General features: G+C 43.7%; 1 protein-coding gene across 12 annotated transcripts in view; it reads left to right on the top strand.

Annotated features, from left to right (window-relative positions):
• Positions 1 to 24058, top strand: part of ano1a (anoctamin 1, calcium activated chloride channel a) — a 195724-nt gene extending 171666 nt beyond the window's left edge. For 9 of the 12 annotated variants that reach the window (XM_088370469.1, XM_088370471.1, XM_088370474.1 and 6 more), the window contains 4 exons: positions 18 to 160; positions 5999 to 6183; positions 6306 to 6411; positions 21098 to 24058. In XM_088370469.1, the coding sequence (XP_088226595.1) occupies positions 18 to 160; positions 5999 to 6183; positions 6306 to 6411; positions 21098 to 21340 (677 nt within the window). In that variant the 3' untranslated portion in view covers positions 21341 to 24058. The remainder of the gene's footprint in view (positions 1 to 17; positions 161 to 5998; positions 6184 to 6305; positions 6412 to 21097) is intronic. The other 3 variants (XM_088370472.1, XM_088370470.1, XM_088370468.1) reach the window with 1 other exon arrangement.
• Positions 24059 to 25986: the final 1928 nt, after the last annotated feature.

The following is a 25986-nucleotide window of genomic DNA, read 5'->3' as shown; positions in this document are numbered from 1 at the left end:
TTGTCTTATGTTTGTAGGTATCTGGTACAACCTATTAAGAGGTCTCAGCAAGGTGGCTGTCATCGTAAATGTGAGTTTTCAAGTCAGTCAACAAATGTCCTTGCAAGACATGGTACAAGCTAAGAATGTTCTCCATGGCATCTCATCCTCATTTCCAGAGGTGGGCACGTCAGTAAAGGCTAGGACACGCATCCGTCATCATCAGTCCATCATTTTTTCAAGCAAAGCAAAACTTTAATTGTCAGTCTGTTACTCCATCATAGTCATTTAACCATACTTTCGTCACTGCTGAATTCCAGTTCGTCTACACTCTTTTAGGACCGCCATAGATCTTCTATGACCACCCTCAGGAAAATGACCGGTTACTTAAGACTGCGCTGCGAGCTGCGCTCTCGATAGTAACTTGGCTGACCGCCTTTCGTGGGTTTTGCTCAGGTTACGTTAGGCTCCAAAAGACGATCTTAAAACACAGTGGCGCACTAGTTAGTACCTCCGGCCCTCACTGTGTGGAGTTTGCATGATCTCCCCATGCCTGCGTGGGGTTTTCTCTGGGAACTCCGGTTACCTCCCACATTCCAAAACCATGCATGGTAGGCCGACTGAGTACTCCAGGTTGCCCGAAGATGTGTGCGTGTGCAGATGTTTTTTGTCTCTGTGTGCCCTGCAATTGGCTGGCAACCAGTTCAGGGTCTCCCCGTCTACTGCCCGATGACTGTTGGGATAGACTCTAGCTCGCCCACGACCTCTGTGGGAATGAGCGATATAAAGATGAATTGATAGATAGGTAATTTAAGTGGACATTTGTGGCAATAGTAGTTATTCTATCACACAGACGGTGCATTTGTGACATGCGTAAATGATGTGATGACATCCTCGGTAAATGTCTCCATAAAATTACACAGTGGTTATCACATTAACCCGAAACATTTGTACCTGCCCTGCTCCATGTCAGTCTTCTCCCTCCTCAAGGACATTGCTCATAAGTGGCATGTAAACAGAGGAGTAAAGACATAGAAATGTGCAATTAGATGAATTAGAGAGCCCAATGTGGTCATCTTGACAAAGTATCCTCACCCTTGTGAACATACACACAAGGCATGTGTAGCATTTCAGTCAGTCGTCAGCAAAATGAGATTAAAACTCTGATGGGAATAAAAATCCTTAATATACACATTCCAATACACACTTGATCGGATCATGCCCATTCCGATCAAGTTTTTACTCTGGATGAGAGGGGTTGATTGGTAATCCAATCAATACGTATGAAAACACATCTCAAAATGTCGGAACGAATAGTCTTTATCGCACCTGTCTGTGACAACAGTAGTCATTATGCATTTTTCTGTTGTTGACGGAAGCTAGTAGAAACAGAGCAAGCGAAAGACATGGCAGGTACAAGAGTTGCCCTCCTCGTGGATACATTGCAGTCCCACTTAGAATTGTTAACTCAGCATAACAGCTCACACTAGAAAAATCCGCGAAATAACGCAAACGTTTAAACTAGAAATGGACGCAGTGATATTTTCATGACTCAAAAGTCGCTACGGATTTCTTCTTCTCCTACTATTTCCGATATATTTTGTGCGCATGTCAGAAGGATTTCCGCCCCAAAAGTGTGATGGATTGAAAAAATATCCATGTAAAAGAAGCCAGTGACTGACTGAGAAGGTTCGCCGGTACCGCCCAGGTTACTGACAATTTTAGTGATGGGAAAACACACTTCCGGTGATGCTTCGTCCGTCAGATTTTTCTTTTTATCAGTTTTCGTCATTCATTAGCAATGCAGATGTCCATCAGTGACGGATTGACAGACCTTCCATCACCTCTGCCCACCTCTGCTCATTTGTTGAACACAGTAGTAACCAGTGTTCCCTCTAAACTGCGCAGCTGCGCAATTGCGCACTGGTCGCGCAGTCTCTGCGCACAAGAAACTCTATGCTGCACACTCCCAAAAAAATCTGCATTAACTGATTGATTAATATCTAATGTTAGACGTAATCTCATCTAATTAAGTGGACGAATGATTTTCTTTCTGTGCTTTCAGGAATTGACAGGTGTCCAGCCAATGATATGATATGGTTCACTTATGCTACAAAGCCAATCATAGGATTGGCAGTGCCTGAACATGTGTCCTACCCATCCGTGTCACGCAGGTTAGCTAGCTAACGACAGTGTGGCGGAGTCAAGCGATGCAAATGCTAGATTAGCTAATCATGGCGAAACGAATGAGCAGCGGCACATACACTTGCCAAGCCAAAATAAATGAGAGATGCGGGAGTTCTTGTAAGATTGAATGGCGAGTGTGTTCAAGTACAAGAGGAAACGGTGAAACTGGGTGAGATTTTTTCGAATGAGAAAGGTCTCCTCTGCAAAACATGGAGTGAAGCCAAAGTGGCGGGCGAGTTTACGGAGGGAAAAATATGGAAGGAATGGAAGTTGGACTACCTCAAGCATTACATTCAGCAGAAATGTCATTTGAAAGCTGTTGGAATTGTACAAGGACTCAAGATGGGATTGCGAGAGCGCATAAAACTGACAGAAAAGGAACGAGCTGTCACACAAAACAAAATACGACCCCCCCGAGCAAGTTAAAGTTCGCATTGAGAATATTTTATTTATGTAGGTAGGTGGGTAGGTAGGTTTATTTATTTATTTATTTATTTATTTATTTATTTATTTATTTATTTATTTATTTATTCATTTATTTATTTATTTATTTATTATTTAATCTGGTGGTGCACACGGTGGTCCAGGCACCTTGTGTGTTTGCACAGACACTTGAAAAATTCGAGGGAACACTAGTAGTAACCGCGGGTCACCGGGGCCTCCCTCTGGAGCCAGGCCTGGAGGCGGGGCTCGAAGGCAAGCGTCTGGTGGCCGGGCCTTCGCCCATGGGGCCCGGCCGGGCATAGCCCGAAATGGAAACGTGGGTCCCCCTTCCCATGGGCTCACCACCTGTGGGAGGGGCCAAAGGGGTCGGGTGCAATGTGAGCTGGGCGGCAGCCAAAGGCAGGGACCTTGGCGGTCTGATCCCCGGCTGCAGAAGCTGGCTCTTGGGACATGGAATGTCACCTCTCTGGCTGGAAAGGAGCCCGAGCTGGTGTGCGAGGCAGAAAGATTCCGACTAGATATAGTCGGACTAGCCTCCACGCACAGTTTGGGTTCCGGTACAAGCCCTCTCGAGAGGGACTGGACTCTCTTCCACTCTGGAGTTGCCCACGGTGAGAGGCGTCGAGCAGATGTGGGTATACTTATTGCCCCCCGGCTGGGCGCCTGCACATTGGGGTTCACCCCGGTGAAAGAGAGGGTAGCCTCCCTCCGCCTTCGGGTGGGGGGACGGGTCCTGACTGTTGTTTGTGTCTATGCACCAAACGGCAGCTCAGAGTACCCACCCTTCTTGGGGTCCCTGGAGGAAGTGCTGGAGAGTGCTCCTTCTGGGGACTCCATTGTTCTACTGGGTGACTTCAATGCTCACGTGGGCAATGACAGTGAGACCTGGAAGGGCGTGATTGGGAGGAACGGCCCCCCTGATCTGAACCCGAGCGGTGTTCTATTGTTGGACTTCTGTGCTCGACACGGATTTTCAATAATGAACACCATGTTCAAACATAAGGGTGTCCATGTGTGCACTTGGCACCAGGACACCCTAGGCCGCAGTTCGATGATCGACTTTGTAGTCGTGTCATCGGATTTGCGGCCGCATGTTTTGGACACTCGGGTGAAGAGAGGGACGGAGCTGTCAACTGATCACCACCTGGTGGTGGGTTGGCTCCGATGGTGGGGGAAGATGCCGGTCCGACCTGGCAGACCCAAAAGCTCTCTGAGGGTCTGCTGGGAACGTCTGGCAGAATCTCCTGTCAGGAAGAGCTTCAACTCCCACCTCCGGCAGAGCTTTTCCCACGTCCCGGGGGAGGCGGGGGACATTGAGTCTGAGTGGACCATGTTCCGCGCCTCCATTGTTGAGGCGGCCGACCGGAGCTGTGGCCGTAAGGTCGTGGGTGCCTGTCATGGCGGCAATCCCCGAACCCGCTGGTGGACACCGGCGGTAAGGCATGCCGTCAAGCTGAAGAAGGAGTCCTATCGGGCCGTTTTGGCCTGCGGGACTCCGGAGGCAGCTGACAGGTACCGGATGGCCAAGCGGAACGCGGCTTCGGCGGTTGCTGAGGCAAAAACCTGGGCGTGGGAGGAGTTTGGTGAGGCCATGGAGAATGACTTTCGGACGGCTTCGAGGAAATTCTGGTCCACCATCCGGCGTCTCAGGAGGGGGAAGCAGTGCAACGTCAACACTGTTTACAGTGGGGATGGCGTGCTGCTGACCTCGACTCGGGACGTCGTGAGTCGGTGGGGAGAATACTTCAAAGACCTCCTCAATTCCACCTACACGCCTTCCATTGAGGAAGCAGGGCCTGGAGACTCTGAGGCGGATTCTCCAATCTCTGGGGTCGAAGTCACTGAGGTAGTTAAAAAACTCCTCGGTGGCAAGGCCCCGGGGGTGGATGAGATCTGTCCGGAGTTCTTAAAGGCTCTGAATGTTGTGGGGCTGTCATGGCTGACACGCCTCTACAACGTTGCGTGGACATCGGGGACAGTGCCTCTGGATTGGCAGACTGGGGTGGTGGTTCCCCTCTTTAAGAAGGGGGACTGGAGGGTGTGTTCCAATTACAGGGGAATCACACTCCTCAGCCTCCCTGGTAAGGTCTATTCAGGGGTGCTGGAGATGCGGGTCCGTCGGGAGGTCGAACCTCGGATTCAGGAGGAGCAGTGTGGCTTTCGTCCTGGCCGTGGAACAGTGGACCATCTCTACACCCTCGGCAGGATCCTCGAGGGTGCATGGGAGTTCGCCCAACCAGTCCACATGTGGACTTGGAGAAGGCGTTCGACCGTGTCCCTCGGGAGGTTCTGTGGAGGGTGCTTCGGGAGTACGGGGTGCCGAGCCAACTGATAAGGGCGGTTCGGTCCCTGTATCACCGATGCCAGAGTCTGGTCCGCATTTCCGGCAGTAAGTCGGATTCGTTCCCAGTGAGGGTTGGACTCCGCCAAGGCTGCCCTTTGTCACCGATTCTGTTCATAATTTTTATGGACAGAATTTCTAGGCGCAGCCGAGGCGTTGAGGGGGTCCGGTTTGGGGACCTCAGCATCGCGTCTCTGCTTTTTGCAGATGACGTGGTGCTGTTGGCTTCTTCAGGCCGTGATCTCCAGCTCTCGCTGGAACGGTTCGCAGCCGAGTGTGAAGCGGTCGGGATGAGGGTCAGCACCTCCAAATCCGAGTCCATGATCCTCGATCGGAAAAGGGTGGAATGCCCTCTCCGGATCGGGGATGAGATCCTGCCCCAAGTGGAGGAGTTCAAGTATCTTGGAGTCTTGTTCACGAGTGAGGGGAGGATGGAGCGTGAGATCGACAGGCGGATCGGTGCAGCGTCGGCAGTAATGCGGACCCTGTACCGGTCCGTTGTGGTGAAGAGAGAGCTGGGCCAAAAGGCAAAGCTCTCAATTTACCGGTCGATTTACGCTCCTACCCTCACCTATAGTCACGAGCTATGGGTCGTGACCGAAAGAACGAGATCTCGGATACAAGCGGCCGAAATGAGTTTTCTCCGCAGGATGTCCGGGCTCTCCCTTAGAGATAGGGTGAGAAGCGCGGTCATCCGGGAGAGACTCGGAGTAGAGTCGCTACTCCTCCACGTTGAGAGGAGCCAGATGAGGTGGCTCGGGCATCTTATCAGGATGCCTCCTGGACGCCTCCCTGGGGAGGGGTTCCGGGCATGTCCCACCGGTAGGAGACCCCGGGGATGACCCAGGACGCGCTGGAGAGACTATGTCTCTCAGCTGGCCTGGGAACGCCTTGGGATCCCCCGGGATGAGCTGGATGAAGTGGCTGGGGAGAGGGAAGTCTGGGAGAGCCTCCTAAAGCTGCTGCCCCCGCGACCCGACCCCGGATAAGCAGAAGAAGATGGATGGATGGATGGACTAGTAGTAACCCATAGATTTTGGTTCCCAGGCCTTTGTGATCTCCTTCACATCTGACTTCATCCCACGGCTTGTGTACCAGTACATGTACAGTCCTGATGGCACCCTGCACGGCTTTGTCAATCACTCTCTGTCTTACTTCAACGTGAGTGACTTTGCGCCAGGCACAGACCCTGCGAAGCCATTGATCCTAGGCTATAAAGTAGAAATATGCAGGTAAGGTTATATTTTACAGCTAGCTAATTTTGCATTATACTCAATGTCTATATAGCATAAGTAAAAATGCGACCTTCTGATCATTATAAATGTTTTTTTTTTCTTTTTAATGTCTGAATTAGGTATAAAGACTACAGGGAGCCTCCCTGGTCCAGCACACCATATGATTTCTCCAAGGAGTTTTGGGCAGTTCTTGCTGTTCGCCTGGCTTTTGTTGTGGTCTTTCAGGTTTGTAACAACTAATACTCATCGATGATAAGAAACTGATTTTGTGCATCGAGGATACAGAATTCACACGACCTAAATTCTATCAAAATGTTCTCAAAATCGCGATAAAAATGCTGATTTCAAAGCCACTCATAATTAAGATTTCATTTTTCTTCATTCTATTCGGCAATGTATCTGAACATTAAAAATGGCAATATCAATGGCAAACAGTTTTAGCCAAATGAGTGTCAAAATAATGACATACCCTATACACTGCCATTGTTTACCTTTTTACTTAATTATGTGTTCCGTGCTGTAACATGTTTCTGATCTTTCTTTTAGCTGGAATATCAGGACAGTCCTGATCCATCCTTTGTTTAAAAGGTTAAAACGTTTAGGGTTTGTTCGCTGGTGTTTAATGACAAAGTTACCAGAAAGGGTCAAAACAAGTTTACGAATTCTATTGTCCCAAAACATATATCATAAGTTTACAAAGGTCCTGACTGTTGTTTGTATCTATGCACTAAACCAAAAGTACTCACCCTTTTTGGAGTCCTTGAAAGAAGTGCTAGAGAGTGGTCCTTTTGGGGACTCCATTGATTTGCTGGGTGACTTCAATGCTCATGTGGGCAATGACAGTGAGGCTTGATTGGCCGTGATTGGAAACGCCCCCCCTCGATCAAAACCCGAGCGATGTTATATTACTGGACTTCTGTGCGTGACATTGATTGTCCATAATGAACACCATGTTCAAACATAAGGGTGTCCTTGTGTGCACCTGTCATCAGGACACCCTAGGCCGCAGTTCGATGATCGACTTTGTGTGCATGTCATCGGATTTGTGGCCGCATGTTTTAGACACTCAGATGAAGAGAGGGGCGGAGCTGTCAACTGATAACCACCTGGTGGTGGGATGGCTCCGATGGTGGGGGAAGATGCCGGTCCGACCTGGCAGACCCAAACATACTGTGAGGGTCTGCTGGGAATGTCTGGCAGAATCCCCTGTCAAAGAGCTGTAACTCCCACCTCTGGCAGAGCTTTTCCCACGTTCCGGAGGAGGCGGAGGACGTTGAGTCCACGGAACATGGCTTCAGCGGTTGCTGAGGCAAAAACCCGGGCGTGGGAGGAGTTTTGGCGAGGCCATGGACAATTACTTACGGAGAATTACTTACGGACGGCTTCAAGGAAATTCTGGTCCACCATCTGGCGTCTCAGGAAGCAGTGCACCCTAAACTGTATTTCATTCTCATATTATTGCATGTCTATGATCCACTTGTTTTCATAGCTTTAGTTAGTCTTTCTGCTGATTTTAGAGCTGTGCGCTCTGTTTTCACTTCATGTGGGTGTAGTCTGAGTAGTATTCGATGAATTGCATCGAAGGTGCTGTATTATTCTTGGGGAACACAATAATGTGTTAGATGCATTTGTTAGCTTCTCGTAACGCTAGCATTAGCTTACTGGTTAACTTGACTGCAGTGCTTGTTTACAAGACGTGTTTATAAAGACGTAGTGAGGGGATTTATTTTGTGACAGTGCTTTTTTACAAGACATGTTCATAAATATTGTGAGGGGATTTATTGTGTTATGTATGTATGGGCAAGTCTTCTGCCGTTGACATCTTTTAATCAATAAAAAAGTTTGCGACGCAAGTAAACGGTACCTCGGCTAAAAAACTACAAATATGTCCGACCAGAAAGGCAGGTGCACATCTTGCGGCCTGGAGAGAGTGGGGTGTAAAGTATATCATTTGCATTTAAAGAGATCGCACCAAAACGGCTCGCTCTGAGCCGCATCTAGGAACAAATATAAAAGAGGGGCCTGTGATGCTATCAAAACGAGAAATTCAGACAAAAGCTTTGCTGTTCCACTTTATATAAACCACAACTGAATGAGTAAATCTTAAAACAGAAGAATTTATAAATGTGATACGTAAGCTATAAGACGTAGGAAATTGAGAGAGATCCATTATTTTATCTCAGTAAGACATACCTCAAAATTACAACAATCCCATGGATTTGTCATAGATTCAAAGCATTTATTGTCGTGTGTGCAAAAGGAAAGTACTTTTTCTTTGTACAATGAAATTCTTTCACTGTCCGTTAAAGTGCCAGACAATTTAAGGAAGATTAAAAAAGTAAGAAACACAAAATATAAAAACCACAATATATGCACAATATATACAACTACTAAGGTGAGGGATGTGCAATATAGGCAAGTGCAAAAACGGCATTGTACAACAGTTGTGAGAGTTCTAGTGTTAAACAGGGGAGAATGCAGTGCAAAACAAAGCGAGTGTAAACAATGTACAATATAAAGAGCAGATCAGTGAACAGTCCATGTTGGGGGTGGGTGGGGTCTTTAAGGATGGAGGCCACTCTCCTGTGGACCCTACGGTGGTGGATACTCTGCAGAGAGGGCAGCGGAGTCCATATATAATTGGTTGTCATCTGCATAACATTGAAAACTAATGTTGTATTTACGCACAAGTTCCCCAGGCGGAATCATATAAATACTTAACAGTATAGGTCCGAGTACCGATCCCTACGGGACACCACACATAACATTAATGAGCTCAGAGATCGTGTTGCCATGGCCCACGCGGTGGGTCCTCTCAGAGAGATAAGAACTAAACCAACAATGTGCTGACCCTAAAATGCCAACGCAGGTTTTAAGGTGCTCTTATAAAATGTGATCTACAGTGTCAATGGAAGCACTAAGATCGAGTAGTAATAGTACCGATGAGTCTGTCACTAAGAGGAGATCATTGGTCACTTTAGCAAGAGCTGTCTCAGTGGTTAGTTCTAAAAACCGGTTCAAATTGATTTTTAGCAACCATGTAATCATTAAAAACAGGAATGAACAGGAGATTTGAAACAGGCCTATAAGTACTGAGACGGTCCGAGTTTGGTCGCTTAAGTACCGTATTTTTCGGACTAAAAGTCGCTCCGGAATATAGGTTGCATTAGCCATGAAATGCAGAATAACGTGGAAAAAAAATCATATATAAGTCGCTCCGGAGTATAAGTCGCATTTTGGGGGAAATTTATTCGACAAAATCCAACACCAAGAACAGACATGAACGAGCAACAACAGCCTAAACCAGGGGTGGGCAAACTTTTTGACTGGCGGGCTGAACTTGGTTCTAAATTTTGATCGGGGGGCTGAACCAGGAGCAGATGGATGTAGTGTTTGTGTGAAGTAATAGAAATGACATGTAAAGGTCATTGCATAAAAGGTTTGTACTTTTAGTAGGTAATAAAGTATGAATATTCAGAAAAAGCTTTTTGAAAACAAATGCATTTATTAACAGCATTAAAAAAATATTTTACCAAAAAACTACTACCAGTGATTCTCATTAAATACGACACTGTTATTATGAATAATAGTTTCCATCACTTCAGCGCCTGCAGGTCAGATTTATGAAATATGTTTATCTACTGAGGCGAAATCACATCAAACGGCAAAAATTCTAACCAAATACATCATCTTGAAGAATCAGTGAAAGACTACTTCTAAATAAAGTAATAAAGAAATCAATAGTATTGTTGGTCTCCCTTTTTTGCTAGTGCATCATGGTCTGGAGTAAAATGTGTTGTGGTAATTCTTAGGATAGAGCCGAGGTGTCGGTCCATTAACCTAGAGCTGTGACGGGCTTTGTTGACGTTCATGTGGCGGAACATCTGCTCACACACATAGGTCGAGCCAAATTGTCCTCTCTTTTTTTTTTAAACACTCGGCGCTCAGTGTCCACCTTTCTTTTCCTCAGGCCACTAATTTCACTGGAAGGATTCCAGGGGAAGGGTTGTGGGTGGCATTAACGTAAAACTGTATCTGAAAGCTCAGCGCGCGAATTACGAGAATGCTGACGTCACAGCCCACACTCGAAATTCGGCACTGATGGAAATAGAGCGCGGAGTGCGCCGAGTCCGTACTACTTAGTACGTACACGCACTTGTGAGTGTGCACCAAGCTTTCTGACACGGCTTCCGGGAGTAAATGCGTGGGCGGGCGCTTCCCCATCTAATGGAGAAACATACTAATTGCAGGGAAAATGACCCCAAAAAAAGTTAAATAATACAATTTATTCAGGTTTGGCGGTTCGGATATGGCCCGCGGGCCGTAGTTTGCCCATGCGTGGGCTGAACGATAGGTATGCTAACGTGACATAAACACAAACGAAGAGCTGAGTTCGGGCCTGACGTAACATTCAGAGTTATTCAAATAACTATTACATAAGTAACACGTTTATAAAACTATCTGTGTCACTCACACAATTCATTAAATCCATCGATCGTCCCTTATGTCAACAACGCCGGCCGGGTGCGCGCCGCTGACGGCGCTTGCACTTTGAAATATTCCACAGGCCCCCAGGCGATATGTAAATTATATAGCAAATAACTATTATATAAGCAATAATATTATAAAACCATCTGTGTCTCTCCAAATCATTAAATCCATCGATAAATTTCCTCGTCCTTTGTCAACAACGTGCGCCCTGACGTCAGCCTCGTCGTTATTCCACAGATCTAGTATACAAAGTACAAGGAAAGACGTGGGTTTGGTAAACGGCTCTTTATTCAACAAAACAAGAGTTCAACGAGCCAACAACTACTGAACTGTAACGATAAAAACATATACAAGTTGCTACACGAAATAAGATATATAATATAACTATAACATAAATAGTTCACCGCCACACGGCCCCAAGCACCGGCGTCGACTTCCAGGCGTGTGGCGGCGTGGACTTCCATCCCCGGAGGTGGCGCTTCCAGCCACGGAGGTGGAAGAGAGCTCCATAGAATAGGACTGGGCGTGCGTAAAAGCCATGTCCGAGCCCCATCCACCCTCCCCGGACAGCCACCCCCCCCAAGCGCCGGCCCGCGACTTCCATCCACAGAGGTGAAAGAGAGCTCTGTAGAATAGGACCGGGCGTGCGTAAAAGCCATGTCCGAGCCCCATCCACCCTCCCCGGACAGCCACCCGGCCGAGCGCCACCCCCCGACTTCCATCCACGGAGGTGAAAGAGAGCTCCATAGAGTAGGGCCGGGCGTGCGTAAAAGTAATAAGAGTTAATAGTTAGTAAATAATAGTTTTTCAAACCTTCTGTGTCACTCCAAATCATTAAATCCTTCAAACTCTTCATCCTCCGTGTCACTTACAAACAAAGCCGTTAATGATGCCGGTAGTATATGGGGCCCTTCGTCATCTTCGTCATCCCGTGATCGAATCTTTGTCTTTTATGTAAACAACCGCCGTGCCGCTGACGTCACTTGAAATTCAAATTACAGTAATCCCTTGCTACATCGCGGTTCGTTTATCGCGGTTTCACTTGTTTTTTTTTTAAATTTGGAGAATTTGTGAAAAAATTCACATAGTCACAAATTCCCATAGTCGCTCCTCAGTATAAGTCGCCCACCCCCAGTCAAACTATGAAAAAAAACGCAATTTATAGTCCGAAAAATACGGTAGTGGTTGAATAATAACGGTCTTAAAGGCTGTTGGCACACTGCCAGAGGAGACAGACAGATTAATTATATTTAAAACGGACGGTCCTAAAATTTGAAATGATTCTTTAACGAGTTTGCTGAGTTGAGTAATCACATTGTCTGTTTAGCCTCGCTAACCAATTTTGTAAGGCTTTCAAGGGACACGTTTTTAAAATTTGAGAGGGATATCGCATGATTGTCAGCTTCCGTAAACGGTCTCAAATTATAAACGTTTTCTGGTTCTTCAGGCAAATAAATTAAGAAATTATACATTCACTATAAATGAAAAGATAGTTAAAGCAAATATAATGTTACTTTAAATGTTTTGCAATTCATTTGTACAGTCTGGCACCTACGAATTGTATTTGTGAGGATTAATTTTGTTTTAAAACAACTACAGTGCTCTCGGGCAAGCAAAATGTGAATTAACACCAAGCTTGAGCATTTAAGTGAAAGTGAGATTCTGGCTTTCTTTGGAAGATTTCTGTGTGCACAATTATTAGGGAACTTTTAGTGTGCAGAATTATTATACAACTAAAGTAAAAATGGAAATGTTCCCATCTCACTTGTATATTTTCCATTTATTAAAGTGAGAATAAGAAACAAAACTAAAAATGTACATATTAACATTTAAAAGAAAATTAGTGACCAATATAGCCACCCTTCTTTTTAATAATATTTAATAATAGTTATACGACTTCCATCCATTGAGTCTATCAACTTCTTGATCTTTTAACGATTAACTTTTTGTGCAAGAACAACCATAACCTCCCAGACATTGTTCACAGAGGTGTACTGTTTTCCTTCTGCGTAAATCTCCCATTTAGAAAGGCGATACAAGTTCTCAATAGAGTTCAGGTCAGGTGAAGAAGGGGGCCTCGTCTTTAAGTAGTAGTTAATCATATTTAAGGCCTTTACCAACGAGCCACACATGCATGCGACAGAATATTTTCCTGCATAAAAATCATGGGTTTCTTGAAAGATGCAAACTTTTTACTGTACCTCTGCTTGCAGAAAGTGTCTTCAAAGAACTGGCCGTAGGTTCATTTTAATTAACTTTTGTTTTGACTTTAGAGTAAATTTTAAGTCCATTTTAACTCAAAAAGGTCCAAGCAACTCATCTTTATTAATACCAGCCCATAGCAGTACCCTGCCTCCACCTTGCTGGTATCCTATTTCAAGTGGAGCTCTGTGGCCATTACTGATCTAGCCATGGTCTAACTGGTCCGTTAAGAGTAACTCTCATCTCATTAGTCCGTTCGTGACAATTTGGGATTGTAGGGTGATAGCTTCACCTGGGTACTAGTGTGAATGGAATGGTTAAAAATGCCAATATGCCAGAGGTTAACAGCTCGAGGCAACCTTTTTTTAGATTGGGGAAGAGAAATACTTTTTTGACATTTTGGAACAATGATAGATTTTCAATCAAGAACTATGAACTGAACTAGTTCATTTTAAAAGTTGCAAACTGAATCGTGAAGTAGTTCATGTCTAAAATTAACTTTCCCAACATTGCTACAAACAATTCAGATGAGATACAAAGTATTTTCTTATCAAATAAAATGACACGACATACAAAACAAAGCAAAGTTATACTGACAACCACCGACAATAACATCTTCTGACCCTTTCTGGTGGTGAATTTCTAATACATTTTTAAATCCTAAATCCAGAACTGTTGTTTGGGATTTTACATGCGTGACAAAACACGAATGGATTATAGACAGTAAATAAGAGCTAGATCAATTGCACACCTCAAAGTGACAGTGAAAGTTTCTTATTCAATCGTTGAGTTTGTTGAAATTGTGTAAACCATAACTATTGGGATAAAACATGCAAGAAGACACAATATGTTATCTTCTTTGTTTGGTTCCGATTCCGACTTTGCGTTGTGTTCCTTTTGTTCATGGTCATGTTTTCCCTGTGTTCATCTTCAATGTCTGGCTCGTCAAGTAATTGTTTCCACCTGTTCTTGTTAGCCACACCCCCTTGTGTCTTCCAATCAGCTCCCTCAGCAACTTGTGACGTGTCCAGGTGTTCCTCGTTATCTTGTCAATTTGTTTGTATTCAGTGTCCTCCTTTTTGTTCAGTGTTTGTTGGGTCATTGTCATCTGTCCAATGTGCTTAGCCATGTGCTTTGTAGACTCCCAAGCCGAGTCCAAGTGTGGTTTGTTCATATATATTTGTTACTTTGTTGCCTGTTGTTTTCCCCAGTGATCACCAAAGTGTCCACTTTCCTCAAACAGCAAGGCCGGTGGGAGTCTTGGATGGCAGACGAGGGGTGAGGGCAGCCGCAATCCGTAATTTTGGATGGTGGCTAAAGAACGAGCATCGCCAGAGCAAGGTCAGGTGGCGGCCTCAGCACTTGCGCCACCAGAGCAAGAGAAGGAGGATCAGAGGGCGGTCGCAGGGGTTGAGCTGCCAGATGAGGACTTTTGTGGCCTCATGTCGTGCGCCACTAGATCACTGTCTGATGGCGGCTGAAGTACATGTGCCGCCGGAGCAAGGTCAGGTGGTGGGCGCAGAACTTGCACCGCCAGGCTGCAGAGCTTGTGCCTCCAGAGCAAGAAGAGCAGGACCGGAGGGCAGCCGCAGGGCTTGCGCCGCCAGAATGATATCCGTTGGCGGCTGCACAACGTGAGCCGCTGGAGCAATGTCTGGTGGTGGCTGCACTGCCGGAGCGAGGTCGGGTGGTTGTTGCAGGATGTGTGTTGCCTGAGCAAGAAGAGTCTGGAGGCCGCGGTTGTCGATTAGCTTAGACTGGAGGCTGCGGTATTCGGGAAAGTGGGACTGAAGGCTGCAGCTGTCGGGGAGGCGGGATTGGAGGCTAAAGCTGTCGAGGAGACTGGACTTGAGGCTACAGCTGTCGTGGAGAGGGGGCTGGAAGTTGCAGCTGTCGAGGAGACATGACTGGAGGCTTAGCTACATCAGCCTATCGACATTGAGGTTGGGTAGCAGAAGGGAAATGAGGGACAGAGTGCAGGATTTTTGCGAAGGGAACGAGAAAAAGGACTTATCACGGGCCAAGGTGCAGAAGGCGGCTGTGAACAATTTGAGGACGATGGCAGGGAATTAAGTGACTTGGAAGGATGTGATTTACAAAAACTGGTGGGATTACTAGATTTGTACCTTTAATCGGGCATCTGTCGTCCACGCTGCTGACGTCCCGTGTAAATGGCTAACCGAGTGCCCAAGTAAAAGTCTAAGGATAAACGTTCAGGGGTTAACTGAGAGGGATTATAAAAAGAAAATGTGACAAAAACTGACAAGGGTTTGAGGAATGGAGAGAAAAAAAATTGAAATCTGTGTCAAACTGTGTCAATCAGAAAAAGGGTAAACTAAATCAGGCTCGAAATAAGAAGCATCTGGCTCTAAACGGACATGACGAGATGGATTGGTGGGGTAGAGAGAGACACTAGGACCTGGAGACATGGAGGAAGAGGCAGGGCTTACTCCGAAGGTTTAGGGGTTGTCAGCAGGCTGAGCGCAGAATGAGGCAGATTGATGACATCATAAGGGTCGTTGTGTGCTTCCTGCTGGGTGCAGATTTTGTTGGGTGATTCTGTCAGGGTTTAGGACCTAAATGCAAGGTAACAAGGCGGGAGTACAGGTAAGGATTAATTTGATATAAAAGAAATAAAAGGCAAAACAAGGTACTACGGGAGATGTAAAACTTAAACAGAGCTCTAAACAAAGTAATAAAAAAAATAAACGTTAAACGTCGTAAAGGTAAGGCGTAAAGACGTAACAGAAACAAGATGTGACAAACGGGGCTGGACAAGTGGTTGAAGGAAGTGATTGGAAGAGACAAGAAGCGGTGCTAACGAGAACAGGTGGAAACAAGGATCTAACGAGACAGAAAAGAAAAGAAACACAAGGAAAACAACACTGACAAAAGTAAAAATAAAAACAAGCCAAAGTTTCAAAACCAAGAAAACTAAGAACATGACAGAACTGGTAATTCTTTCATTCATCTCGATGTTCAGAAGAGTGGTTTTTATGTGCATGAGCTAAGATTGGTGGGCAGAAGTAAGTTGCCACTTCCTTCTTAGAAATTTATACTTTCTTCTTAGAAATGCAAGTTTGGGTCAGCAGGAATGATTGGGTACCATTTGTGAGCAAACGTTTTGGACAAAGTAACCAGAGTGAGGGTTGTCAAGCTGTTTGTAACTCACTTCTGCCTAACACTTCGATTCACCCTCTTCTCTGCACACGTAGTTGCAGAACACGGTAGTGCCCGTTTTGCTTTTCGAGGTATCTGGAAGCATAAATTTACTGTCACACAGGTCAATATTGGGGTTGTTATGCAACTGGGCAGTATATAGTTTTGGGGCACTTTTGTCACTGCTCTAAAGACAGTCTTCAATTTCTGATAGACGTTACCCCGACCTATGTCATTTCCCATGAGTGTTTCCACACCGCCAATGGGCAACTCAGTGCAAAAATCACTCGGAAAACAGCCAGTAATAAGTTCTAATTTCATATACACAAAATGAACAACATAAACGTCCCATCTCAATTACCCCTCGGACAGTTTCATACCCACAAAACGTTTAAGAAAATGGCAGGGCACTGGCTAAAATTACTTATTTCAAAGCACCAGTGTCCCTGAGAATGCAGATTGGACACATCGGTTGTGATGCCAGAGAGATTTGCCACACAAAAATCAAGGGCTTAAAACAAGAGTTAGAATTTTGGCTGGCATTGAGGGTTGAATTCTGCGGGTCAGAAATGATTAATAAGATGATTTTTTCGGGGTGCAGACGTTTCTGCTTTTCGTTTCAAGGCGGTGCAGAAAGCGATGACAAGTCCAGGTTTATGGTAATGGAAACACTCTTTGTTATCGTTAGTTGGCCTAAGAGGGGAATTGTTCACAAATGGAGGAATACAAGACCTTTTAGCCAGGACAGTAAACACATTTCTCTGGGTCAAGACAAATCCATCCGATAACACAGCATCTTCAGCTAGAATTTTGACTTTCTGTTCATTGTCTATTTCCTCGTTGCCTTTCGTGATCTACCTTAAAATTGAGCAGAAGTGAAAAGCGTAAGTAAAGGAAAGTGGAGGGGTAAGAAAATTTGGCCTGATAATGTATACACAAATCTACAGTTTAAAATACTGTACTTATCGGGTTTATAACAAATCATAAATGTATTATTTTACTTCACTGTCTAAATTGTAGTAGCACTTTCTCTCGTTAATCAGTATCACGTGTCACATATCACTCCGATCAGCACCCTGGACAGTTCTGTCTCTCTGCTCCTACCCCTCATGTTCTATGACATACATTGCCCTCAGCCATGCCCTCCAAGTAATCAGCACTGATTGCCTGACACCTGTTTATCACCACACCTGCTCCTGGCTTGATAATTCTGCTATTTAAACCCTGCACTCCTGTCACTCGTGGTTGGTTCGCCTGGCTTGCTCCCTCTCGGTTTGTTACTTATTTGTGCTCTCTGCCTGTTACCTGTTCTGACTCTTGTTGCCGACCTATCTTGCCTGTTCACCCGCCCAGTCCTAAACTCTGTCCGGCCTGACTCTCTGCCTGTCCCTGACCACGTCTCAGCTCTACATCCTAGCTGCAGGTTTGCTTGCTCTGTTTTGTTCTCTGCCAGACCTGATCTGCTGCTCGTCTCTGTCTCCCACTTCCCTTTTCCTTAAATAAAGAAGTTTCTGATACACATAGTTTCCCCTACCTCGTCCATGACCCAATGAACCAACCAAATATGCATACGTACTCTGCCTTGAACCTCTCTGACCACGCTGGGTTTCTGGTGAACCCACTGCATTGGACCCAGTTCGCCCAGCAGCAACTACAGCGGCAGCACCAGGAGCTCCAGCAACAGCAGTCCCAAGAGCTGGCCCGAGTTCTCCAGCGTTTAGGCCACCCATCCACCTCCCCTCAACCTGCACAACGCCTGCCTGGATCTGACGCGCTGTCTTCAATGGCTCCGTCCTCAGTTCCTAGACCCCGTCTTCTCGACTGCTGCAGCCTCTGGTCACGTTCCCACAACAGCTGCAGCTTCCTGTCTCGCTGCTTCAACAGCTGTAGCTCACTGTCTCGTTACTGCGATAGCTGCAGCCTCTGGTCTTGTCTGCTTGACACCTGCATCCTCTGGTCTCGTCTGCTTAACAGCAGCAACCTCTGGTTTCTTGCCTTTGACAGCTACAGCCTCTGGTTTTGTATCTGCAACAGCTGTAGCTCTAAGCCCCGGAAGAGGAAAAGGTTGGCTACGAGTGTCAATAACGTTTGTGTGGAGCACATCTAAGAACGCAAGTGGAAGAGGTTGAAAGTTGCAGCCCAAAGTCCAGCCTTAAATCAGCACCTTAGACAGTTCTGTCTCTCTGCTCCTGCCCCTCCCGTCTTCTGTAACTTGTTTGTTACTTGTTTGTGCTCCCTGCCTGTTCTGACTCTTGTTGCTCACCGAGCTTGCTTGTTCACCCGACCATTCCTGAAAGCTGCCCAGCATGGCTCTCAGCCTGTCCCTGACTATGTCTCAGCTCTACGTCATGTCTGCCGGTTTGCTCGCTCTGCTTCATTCTCTGCCAGACCTGATCTGCTGCTCATTTCAGTCTCCCACTTCCTTCCTTAAATAAAGAAGTTTGAGATGCACATGGTTGCCCTGCCTCGTCTGTGACAAATCTGGTGCATTTGTCACCTAAAATATTTTAGCTGTCCTTAGCAGGACCGATTAGACTCGTTTTATTCTCTTACTGGATGGAGTAACAGTATAGATTACTTAATTACACAACTGATGTTAATGAGTATAGCTGTTCATGGATGCCACAAATAGTTGTTGATATAAAATAGACACATTAATAGCAAAGCAGTATTGCAATCTTAATAGTAAATTTGGATAAATACATTTAAATATAAATTTGGATAGGATAAAGATTAAACAAAGTAAAAATTATATATGTAAAAAAAACACAGTTTAGTTGAAACATTTCTACTTTAATGAAGACTATTTCAATCCAAAATTAGAATCCAAAAAGAGGTCAGCCAACAAAGGTTCTGATGATAAGGGCTATCAACTGCTCAAAAAAGAAAGGGTAGGAATACTTTTGGTAGAAAGTCCTTTTTGGTTGGATAGATGAGTAATCAATTCACCTGTCCACAAAAGCCTAATATTACAAACTAACAACATTTAGTCAGTCAGGCTTCTCTGTTAGGACGTAGAAAGAATGGAATAGCATTCCTTAAACAATCTGAGAAATCAATGACTTTCAGCATTGATTGCCTGAAACCTGTTTCGTTCCGTTTGCAGTTAAAATGCTGGCTTGTTGACAACCACACCTGTCAGCACTGAGCTTCTTTCACTACCATCTTATCTTGCATGTGATGTTTGTTGTATTTTTGGTTCATTCCCACATTTTATCTACCTTTTGTAAATATTTTTTGCTCTACATTAATTGCTTGTTTGTCTGTTTGATATTAGTCATACTTTACTGCTTGTAACTTTTTTAGTGTGAGCAGTGGGCACCGTCTTAACACTTGTAGTCCTTCCAGGGTGCCACTGTAAATCTGGCCAAGAACTACAGATAATAATTAGACTTTTGGCTGGCTCTGGCATATTTTACAGTTATGCTGTTATGTTAATATGCATGGGGTACACAAGTTGAAGAAGGTGTTCAGCTCCATTGGAGAGAAGGGTCGTGATAAGGGGATTTGATATAGCATGCTTCTACGAGCCAGGCTGTTGGTGACACTTGAGGGTCAAACATGGATCTTTTTAAGCGCCTGTCGCTGTGTCCAAATTCACAGGCTGGTTCCTCCAAGGACAGTTTGAAGCCTCGGTCCTTCGCAGCCTTGGAAGGCCCCACCACCGTGAACCGCATAAACTTTGGAGTACTTGAACAGGCGGCATAGCTGCATACAAATGAATAGGCAGTGTTTTTTCACGCACGATAAAGGCACGACATGACGTCATTTCTGGCGCACCCAGACCACACTGCCAGTGTCCAGCCTTTGAGAACCAGCCTTCAAATCTGGCCTAGTTTCCTTGGGTAGTGGGTTAAGGTTATGAAAAAGCAGCCGTCGTAGCCTTCATTGCTTCACTCTTTTTTACCTCTTGTTTGGATTTAGCAGTTTTCTCTCAATATTAAGTGTTTGTATTTAAACCTAAAACATCACTTATACTATAAGACACGATGGGCAAACAACAATTGAGTCATTTACGTATATCCTGATAAAACGATTTTTGCTATATCGTCCAAGCTGGCAACCAAGTAATGTCCTCGACATCCTGTATTTTTGTTTTCGGGGAATGAAATCTGGCCTAGACAGAATTAAATGACAGAGAGCCGCAACTTCTTAAAAGCAGCTCTGCATATTAGCATTTTTTTAACCTTTCCTCATTAGGGGGCAACGATCCTACCGCATTATTAATGAAATTATGGACAGTGAAGGAAGAGACAAAGTTGTCCGCAGCCACGTATTGCAAGAAAGGACCATTTTTGAGACAAAGAACATTTGACAGCGTATAGCTGATTTCAATATGTAATGACATGTTTTTTTTTTCCTTACTGTGAATTAAAATTTTGTATTTATGGCAATATCCATTTCCCTATTTTTATAGCTATCACAGCCAGTCCTCCTACTCTAGACCAGTTGCTGCTATTCTCAAATGCAACAATCATGTCACAGGAGGACTAAACTGATCAATTACAAAAAACTAACTAAGCAAATGAATCACTCTCTCATATTAACCTAAGTGTATATCACACACTGCGACGAGACACAGACACGTAGGCAGGTAGGTGATAGGTAGATACTTTACTGAAAACATTAACAATGAACGAAGTTAAAACTTCGTTGATCATTGACAAATGAATCTAAAACTGTATAAACTGCATATTATATAAATACCAGGGTTTCTCGTTGAAATCTTTGCTTTTTTTTTTCATTTATCTGCATGCATTTGTGTTAATGTACTACCTGACCATCCTAGAAAAGAGGCAGCCATCAGTCGCATTATGTGGTTAATCACAGGGTTTATTCTCCCTTTAATGAATAAAGTCATCATTTAGAAACCACATTTTATATTTGGTTGAATTGTCTTTGTGAGATATTAAAATCAAAAGGGTTAAATAAACCACATGTATAAAGAGCGTTATATTCCTTTGTTGTTTCAATAGACATACACGACAATATTTGTCACTCGCCCTTCCTCTTCTCACATTTCTAATATTTGCCCATTTTCTGCCTTCCGCCTTTTCAGAATGTGGTGATGTTCATGAGTGACTTTATCAGTTGGTTGATCCCAGACATACCCAAGGACATCAGCCTCAAGATCCACAAAGAAAAGGTCCTCATGGTTGAGCTCTTCATGAAAGAAGAGTATGGAAGAAGGCTTGGTGTCGCTGACAGTCACAACCGTAACAGTTGTCCTTCCCCGTCCTCTTCAAATCAGAGCCCACAACAACCACGATCCCGGGCTGCGCCAAACACAAACTTGTGTTAAACTGTTAGTTGTATGATTCTGAAAAATGAACACGTAAACGTAATACAGGGTTGTCCTTAATTTACCATGTAGAGGATAAAATATATTTTAAATTAAAGGTTTTAGGGTATCTGGAACATAAATTACCTGTTAAAATTATATGAATGGAAATTGTGCACTATGAAGCCTTATTCTCTTTTCAACCTCTATAGCTATAAAATGGTATGCAATTAGATGACAGTAGCGTTGCGATTCTGCATTCAGGGTTTTAAGATTGTAATCTTGTAATTGCAATGTCATTGCTGTGGAAAGTTTTGATATTTTTTCTTTGTTTTGTATTGTTTTTCCAACATAATTCCATTGTTAAGACAATTTATTTTGAATTGCTTTTGTCTTAGTTAATCATTACATTGTTTGGTGTAAGACTTTTCATGAGGATTTTATAATGAGGCATCATGTTGGACAGGTCAGGCCTTTCTTTACCTGCTCTGTGTTTGCTCTCACGAATTGTCTCCAGGTGCTCTAACTTTATTGAACAGTGCAAGAAATTGCACGTTAGGTTAACTGAAGACAAACCGCTATATGTCCATTGGAGATAATATACTTAGTGTGGGTGTGTGTGGGTGGCAAAATAAATGCATTCAAAAGTTAACATTTAATGCAAATATTCATTTGATTCCAGTTAATGCGTGCCCGTTCCTTGGAAAGACACTCCCAGCCCCAGACTCCTTAAAAGCTAAGAGTCCTGGGTATGCCCATCTTTTCACTTGCTCACTTGTCACTAGCTTTTTAAGTCCCCATCGCACTAAGGAGCAAACAATTGCGAGATTTGCGTCTGTTGGATTTTTATCAGGGTTTGTTCAGAATTTCAAATGGTCACCAAACGGTCGCCAGACATTCGCTTGTACTTGTTGCAAGGGAATTTTCAACATGTTCAGAACGTTTGGTGAATGATTCACAGGGATTATCCCACACTATTGTCATATTTATGAATGAAATCCAACAAAATCTGCAGACCACTCAGTATGTCTGTCTGCTTCTCGACAGGACAATCTCACATTGCATTGTGACCAACTGTACAATCTGGGGCAGTCATTGCACCTTTTAGTGTTGCGCAATTGAGATAAATGGTCCTCGCAGCAAACGCTGCATGGGTTAGCTTGTTGGGAGAGACTTGCCGATGCCATAGATACACAACAGCTGGTGTTTGTTTGACTCCAATCATTAGAATTCATTGAATCGATCTCTATGCCGTTATATGTACCTGATCAACCTCAGTGGTCAGTTCGCCACTGGGGGCCTGTGCTTGTTGATTATTTTTTACCCAGGGCAACTCCATCAAATTAGAATTGGAAGATGTTCGGGTTTACTGTGTCATGTAACATGGGGGGAAAAGAAGGTGCAAATGGTAAAATATGGATTGTTCACAGGAATAAATTGGCAGAGCTGAAATTCCAAATTTGTCCAAAAGATGGCGCCAGACCAAAACATGAGACCAAAAAAGGGGCAAAAATAAGCTAAGCAAGTTAAAATAGAAATAAAACAGGAACACGGTGTCAGAGTGTGAGTCACGCATGGACGCACAAATGTGATTTTTACTTTTTGATTTCTTTGCTTGGCTAAAAATGTATTCTGTAACCGCTTAAAGCAATATTGTTAGTCAATTCGATCAAGAGACCCGCCACTATGAGAATAGTGGCGTGACATAAATTGTTTGGAGAAGCACAAATGTGATTTTTACTTTTTGATTTCTTTGCTTGGCTAAAAATGTATTCTGTAACCGCTTAAAGCAATATTGTTAGTCAATTCGATCAAGAGACCCGTCACTATGAGAATAGTGGCGTGACATAAATTGTTTAAAGAAATAGATCAAAGGTTTGGATTTTTATTTCAGAGTTAATTGAAGCGTAACTTTAAAAAGTTATTCTCATGAAACAGGAAGTGAAGAAAAGGGGAAGTGAAAGGTTTTACCAGGGGCTAGCTGTACATTGGTGGAAAGTAATGCGTGGTCAAAGCAGAAACATCTGCTAAAGGACAGCAGGTGTACGAGCGGGGGAAAATTGTCCAAACCCTATACAGCGTGGGAAAATTGTCCAAACCCTATACAGCGTGGGAAAATTGTCCAAACCCTATACAGCGTGGGAAAACTGACCAAATTCTATAAGGCGTGGGAAACTAGGCGGTCTTACCCTATAGATAGGATATAGGTACCAGACAAGTCTATAAAAAGTCCTGCAGGAGCAGCTACGAGGCTTTTTCCCCCAAAGAGCGCTCATACGTGAAGAAGCCCGAAGGAGTTTCAAGATTTTTTCCAGAGTCCCGGGATCTTTGTGTGAGACGCAGGATCGCTGGTCTGAAATTAACTTGGATTTACTCCAAAGAATTGGACTGGACAACTTTACAGGAGAAACTAGGTGAGGGAAAACGACTTTTATGTATTTTAGCGAGAGTGGGGAATAGTCATCGGGCCGCCGGCTCCCTCGAGGCCAGCCTGTTTCTCTAATTTGGATTTTAGAAGTAAGATTGAATTGATCACTCGACTTTGCTTCCACCAAAAATAGCACGCAGCTGGTGTCTACCTTTTCCCTCTTTCATGAACTGTGTTTTGCAATCGAATTGTTCTGGGATTGAATGATTTTATTAACACGGGTATCAGTGAGTGAAATTGTTCGGTTTCTGGAGTAATTGAGATTTGTAATTCTATTTCATGTTTCTTCAATAAATGTGTTTTGTATATTATTTACTTCGTTGTGCGCTTTGATTAATGTGCGGGGAGTTATTATGGTATAACAAAGTAACATCAGACAATATTAGAGAATTGAATAACTTTCGTAGTTATTTGAGACACGAGTGAATTTCAATCCGTTTGAAAGTTTGCTTCATCTGAATAAATTAACGGAAGTGTTTAAATCGGATTATTGGTTTGGTGTAGAACTGAAAGTAATTTAATTATTTGAAGGGCGCAGGCCCGTTTCCCCTTTTGACGGGCCGCGTAAAAAGTAACTCCGAAGAATTAGAGAGTTAAATAACTTTCGTAGATATTTAAGGGAAGAGTGAATTTCGTTAAAAGTGAATTCGTTTGAAAATTTACTTCCTCTAAATAAAATAAAGACGATGGTTAAAATAGATTATTAGAGTTGGTGAGGGATAAAAGTATTTCGATTGTCCGTCGCGCGCGGCCCAGTTCCTAAATTTGTCGGGCCGCGTCAAAAGTTAAACAGGACACGATCGAAAAATAGACTTGCCTTCCAAATTAATTACTGGGCAAATCTAAATAGAGTAAGACATTTGTATTCGTTTTAAGAAAGTTGTTACTCTTTTTAAAGCAATCAAGTGGGGTGAAGCACTCCGACAGTTAAGTGCAAAATCTACATATAAGAAGTTAGAATTAATAATATAAAGTGCATTAATTTTCTTCTTAAATGCTATTATTGTCACACTTTTATTAATTCGATTCTCTTTCGAATAACCAAGTTGGTCGGCTCGCTGCATGAGCGAACAAGTGGAACGGACCCATATCAACATTTACTTCGGCAAAACTAGTGCTTGGGTGCGCTATACAAACGAATCCCTGAGGTCTTAACAAAGACATCTAAAATTATCCGTAACATAATAAGAACTTCAAACATTAGCGGGGAGCCATCAATACGATGCGGTCACTTCGAATTCTTGCCTCGAATTGAGTTACTCGGCTCGAGCTTCGGGTGACTTGAGAGGGATTGGCGTCGTACAGAAATTAGATTGATTCCGGTGGAGTTAATTTAACTCGGGTGGTTAGATTACGGACGAATCTCCGAACCCGGCTAAGACAAACCCGTTACCGGGTAGCCGGGGGCACCTTATTGAAAGAGGTGCGTTTGACAACTGTATACTCGTTATTGTAATTGTCATTGTAATACTGAGAATAAATGTACTATAATATTGACAATAATATTGATCATTGTAATTTGATACTGTCCCTCAATAAAGAAAAGTCAGGATGTGTTCTTGTTTTTTTATTAATGCAATTGCTCATTCAATTGACATCAAGGATTGAACATTTGTACATTTCTAATACAGAGATTAAAAGCTAACTGTACTGTGATAATGCGATATTTGTTTTTTTATTAAAAAATGTACTCAGGACAGATCTCTATAAAAAAAAGCAGAAAGTATTTACACATTTTCCATGCTAGCAAATAAAATGCTTTCTGTCAGTCTGTCTATTTGTCTGTCAGTCAGTCTGTCTGTCTGTCTGTCTGACTGGCTAGGGGAAGGAACCACGGTCCAATGACAACCATATTCCGCCTGTTTTATATGTCTCCCTGCTGCAACACAGAGCTTATTCAAATGATTGTTTCAGCTTTATTCAGAGCTTACTGATGATCTTTCTGTTTGGTTGGTGGAGTAGGGAGAGACAGGCAGGATAGATTGTTAGACCATATATCAATTATACTTTAAAGCAGGGGTGTCAAACTTCTTTCGGAGGGCCATTTTGACTTGTCAACCCAAATAAATGTATGAGCACCTCATATTATATACAGTAAAGGCTACAAAACAAACTGACAAATAACTCGTTTTCAGATCAGACGAGTTAAAACTGGTCAAATATTTAAAAAAAAGATATTATTAAAAGTGAAGACAATTTGCAATACTAGTAATGATACAGGAATTTGATGCACAATTTG

This window comes from Syngnathus floridae, chromosome 3 (genome assembly GCF_059516105.1).
Source record: "Syngnathus floridae isolate MCC-2025c chromosome 3, RoL_Sflo_1.0, whole genome shotgun sequence".
Taxonomy (NCBI): Eukaryota; Metazoa; Chordata; class Actinopteri; order Syngnathiformes; family Syngnathidae; genus Syngnathus; species Syngnathus floridae.
This window is presented reverse-complemented; position numbering and strand designations above follow the sequence as displayed.